Source organism: Hyposmocoma kahamanoa, unplaced genomic scaffold, assembly GCF_003589595.1.
Source record: "Hyposmocoma kahamanoa isolate Upper Pololo Valley unplaced genomic scaffold, ASM358959v1 98788, whole genome shotgun sequence".
Taxonomy (NCBI): domain Eukaryota; kingdom Metazoa; phylum Arthropoda; class Insecta; order Lepidoptera; family Cosmopterigidae; genus Hyposmocoma; species Hyposmocoma kahamanoa.
In genome coordinates this window covers 6731-11271 of record NW_020655680.1, presented here as the reverse complement: position 1 = coordinate 11271, position 4541 = coordinate 6731, and the positions used below count along the sequence as shown (strand labels likewise).

Sequence of the window (4541 nt, the reverse complement as noted above, 5' to 3'; positions counted from 1 at the left end):
AATAATCTTTCACGAGAAGTGAGTAATTAGTTATTCATCGATTATGAAAGAATACATTTTATGAATTAATACACTATTGTCTAATAAGCGACATCAACTAATAAAATTTCTGGTGTCAGTGCTAAAGTGTTGAATAAGTCACCTTGGCTATAATTACTTCTTTTTGTTGCTCCTACTATTCACGAATTGAACCTAGGACAAAATACGCCTACCAGTGCAGCTACAAATACAACTAATTTTTGTACGTTTACTTCAAAAACTAAATTCTATCCCACCGTAGAATGCAGCGCATTATAGGCAGAATATATAAACTTAATAACCGACATGAAGCTTTCAAAACTCGGCGTAATTACACCTCCAACCGATAGTTTCATTGTTTTTTGAGAATTTTGCAACATTAGCAATACAATCTTTCTATTGGTGGCATCAAAATTTTCCCATTTACAATTGTAAACCGCTTGCTCAAATGTCGTACTAGCATCCATAACCCTCTGTCCTATCAGACAATCGATCGCTACTATGATCAAAGTATATGGCATTTGTAACCAAGTATTTTCTAGTCCTCCTAATAATTCTACTGTCACAGCAATAATAACTAACGTGAACTCAATTGCAATAGGCTTTCCAAATATACACTTGACCTGTCTGAGTAAATTTAAATTAGTCGTATGAATTTTGATTATATTCTCGAGTTGCTTCTGCACATAAGCATTTGCAATTTTCCGTTTTTCGTTTACATTGATAGGCCTTGATTCTTTATCTGTATTCCTTTTATAATGTTCAATTGCGTCATTCAAGATGTTTGTCAATTCTTCGCTGAGTGCTAACGTTTGTGCTTCAATATAACCAGTAACAATAATGAAGAAAACAGTAACACAAGCTGGTAAAAAGCATGCAAATAAAATTGCAATCGCTTGGACGAAAAAGTTGATTTCGTAGTTCGGTGAAACATCCATTGGGCGCAGTGCTGTGGGACAAAGGTTTTTATTAGCCCAACTGATTTTTTAATTATTTAGCACCCGTGGAAACTTTAGATTTTTTACCTATTACCAGCAAAATTAGACGTCAAATCAACATACATTTTTGAACTTAAAAGAGTTTCAGGGTTATCAAAATATCCTAAAATCTAAATTTTAAAAAGAAACATGACATTTTCCACACATACATGTGAACGAAAATTCAACTCGTAACTTTCGAAAAACGATATAAAAAATTATTTTATTTAAAAACAAAGTGAATTTGAATGGAATAGTTTCTAAATTAAATAATCGAGAAAATTTTTGTTTGGGTTATAATTTATGATTTTCAAAAACTTTCTACCACATGCAGGTTTCCCTCATCACTAAAGGAAATTATAATAAATATTCTTACTGTACCTGAACTAATGTACTACCACAAAATTACTTCTGTGGTAGTTATTTACATATCTACATCAGTATGAAAAAAATACCGTAAAAGACGAAAACATCCTCAGGATAGTGCCTTCCAGGTTTCAAAAGAGTTTTGACGATATAGATCACACCATTTCCCATTATAATAATCCAGAAAATGATGGCTCTCTTTTTGACGACCCTGAGATTCTGCACGACGTTGCAAGCGAAGCGGCTGTTCGGAAGCGGCCAAGAGTAGCATGAGAGGCAGTTTTCAACAATTATCCTTATTTCCTCCCTGGGAAGTTTAAATACAGATAATAAGATTCTCGCACTAGATGGCGAAACAGTTACAGCTAAGCTATTAAATAAAAATAATCCTGAATGTGATTCACAACAAGGCCAACATAGGAAAAATAAAATCTCAACCGATTTGATTCTGTGTATATGTTCTCTTTTCTTCATGAACAAAACAAAACAATCAACAATCTAAACAAGTAAGGAGGCCGTGGTAGCCTAATGGTTTGACCTACTGTCTCTCAAGCAAAGGGTTGTGGGTTCGAATTCGGGCTCGTACCTTTGAGTTTCTTCGAATTTATGTGCGAAATATGATTTGAAATTTATCATGAACTTTTCGATGAAGGAAAAGGTCGTGACGAAACCTGCACGTTGAAGAATGTTCGCAACCCTCGAAAAAACGAGTGAATTCCCTAACCCGCATTGGGCCAAGTGGCGGACTTTGGCCTAATCCCTCGTCCGAAAGGAGACCCAGCAGTGGGACGTATAAATGGGTTGATGATGATGATGAAGTAAGGCAAAGGTTTCCGTACAATCATTGGTGCAACATTACACTAAAAGCAAACATTTCATATATGTAATTTATAAATAGAAATATATAATATACATTATTATTTTTAATAATCATTTACTGCAAATACTGCAATACATACCGATAATAACACATAAACAGCTGTTTGTTAATAGCACACCAGCTGCATATACTCATAGAGAGTATAAGAATGGCATAGAGGCTCTCGCCGTGCTCTGGACAGTGCCAGAAGATGAACCAGGTTGTGCAGAAGCAGTAGATGTAGAAGAAGCAAAGAGACGTAAACACCATCCAAATGTACAAGAAGACTGAGATGGCTGCGAAAAGTTTAATTCTAATAATGAACCTATGGGTTGCAATGACTTTTTACACATTATTATATTAATAAAGTCAATTAAATACGTACGTTCGTCTCTCTTGTCAATATTAAGAGCCAGTAGTCTTAGGAGCTTTTTAACGTTCCAAATCATTGTCGGTAGATCACAGTGGTCCAAGCCAAACTTGCGTATTGATTCGACAACCATTGCTTTGATTACTTCTTGTCTTTTATTTGAAGATAATAACGTGGGTTACACGACCGCTCCTTGTGGAATACCCCTGCAAGGAAAATTATGTAGGGACGCAATTGAGCTGCATATTCGTAGTTTTTGCATTTGTGTAACATAATACATACCTTTTTTTTACATACCTTTATTTATTGTATAGAAACTTCATTAAACATTAGGGGTAAACTTAGATTATTTTTATTCAATAATTTCACTGTATTTAATGTCCAATGGCTAATTCTAAACCTTTAAGTATTTATTATCAGAATGCGCGGGGCCTTCGCACTAAAACATCAACTTTTTTTCGTAATATCTGTCTAAATTCATACGATATTATAGCTATAACTGAATCCTGGCTTCTGGATGGTATTTTGGATACAGAAATTGTGGATGAGCGGTACATAGTTTTTAGGCGAGACCGTGAGTACTCAGTAACCGGCCAATCCCTGGGAGGAGGTGTACTAATCGCGGTTCACCGTGCACTGACTGTCACTCCGCAGCTAACCTTCCATTCGAGTGCTGAGGATGTGTGGGTAACTATTACTTTTAAAAATCAAGGCGCGAGGCCGGTGAAGCTCCACCTATGTGTACTGTATTTGTGTGAACAGCGCTTGGGTTTTTCATTCTCCCAACAATTGTCTTATTTTTGGTCGTCAGTTGGTGACATTATGCTGGGTTCTCCCAATGATAAATATTTAATAGTCGGTGATTTTAACCTTAGTGGAATCGAATGGAATCCCTCGACGGTTGGCGATTATTTTTTTTGACCCTAATAATCTCAGTTCTAATGACGAGATATTGATTGTTGATGAAATTAATTTATTAAATCTTAAACAATATAACGGTATTAAAAACTGGTATGGACGTATTTTGGATCTTGTTTTGAGTAACGATACCGCTGTTGTTCGTGATTGTAGTTCCGAGGCACTTGTACCGATAGACCGCCATCACGGTGCTTTGGTAATTGAAGTTGATTACGCTGATGTAGCTAAGTTGAATAACGCCCCACATAAAAAGTTTTTGTACAACCGAGCTGACTATAAATCTATCAATACTGAAATTCTAAAAATTGACTGGATCCAGGTTTTTTCCTCTAAATCTCTGGACGACTGCGTTGAATATTTTTATAGGACTATGGATGTGCTTCGTGACAATTACATTCCGGTGAAAATAATAACAAGCAAGTCTCATCCAAAATGGTACTCTCCAGCCTTAATAAAAATTCTAAAGGAGAAATCTAAGTACCATCATAAATTTAAAACTTATGGAAATAGATCTGATGAGGAGTCTTTCAAAATGTTACGTAAACGAGCTAGAATCGTAGAAAAAGATTGTTATGCTGCCTATATTAAGTCCATTGAAAATTCCATTAGCAATAATCCAAAACATTTCTGGTCCTTTATTAAATCAAAGTCGAAATCTAATGCTATACCGTCCAGCATGAATAGCGGTGACCATTTGTTTAATTCAGGGGAAACTATCTGTAATGCTTTCTCCTCATATTTTTACTCTACCTTTCTTACTGCAACAGATAATGGTACTGCTGGGTTGCCGGATCTATATGACTCCTCACTAGTCACTACTTCTTGTGTCTCTGACATATCTAAAATAATATTTAGTCCTGCTGACGTTGAAAAACTGTTAGCGAATTTGGATGCTTCGAAGTCAGCGGGTCCCGATAATATGCCTGGTGCATTTTTGATTGGTTGTGCTAAATCGCTTGGCTTACCTCTCTGTCTTCTATTCAAACGCTCAATTGATGAGCATTCAGTACCAATGATCTGGAAGCGTGCTTAT

The 4541-nt window shown here is 35.9% G+C and overlaps 1 protein-coding gene across 1 annotated transcript; it reads right to left on the bottom strand.

Annotated features, from left to right (window-relative positions):
* Positions 1–266: 266 nt before the first annotated feature.
* LOC113238905 lies at positions 267–2723 on the bottom strand. Its single transcript, XM_026475754.1, has 4 exons — positions 2606–2723; positions 2321–2516; positions 1451–1668; positions 267–967 (listed from the first exon to the last, which is right to left on the bottom strand). The coding sequence occupies exons 1-4, from the start codon at positions 2721–2723 to the stop codon at positions 267–269; spliced, it is 1233 nt and encodes a 410-aa protein (XP_026331539.1).
* Positions 2724–4541: the final 1818 nt, after the last annotated feature.

Excerpts from the sequence above, each read along its gene's own strand:
- LOC113238905 (XM_026475754.1), bottom strand. The coding sequence starts at position 2,723 with ATGGTTGTCGAATCAATACGCAAGTTTGGCTTGGACCACTGTGATCTA. Across the intron at positions 1,669-2,320 it reads CTGTTTATGTGTTATTATCG|GGAGGAAATAAGGATAATTG; the intron begins GTATGTATTGCA and ends TAAACTTCCCAG. Across the intron at positions 968-1,450 it reads GGATGTTTTCGTCTTTTACG|CACTGCGCCCAATGGATGTT; the intron begins GTATTTTTTTCA and ends TTTGTCCCACAG.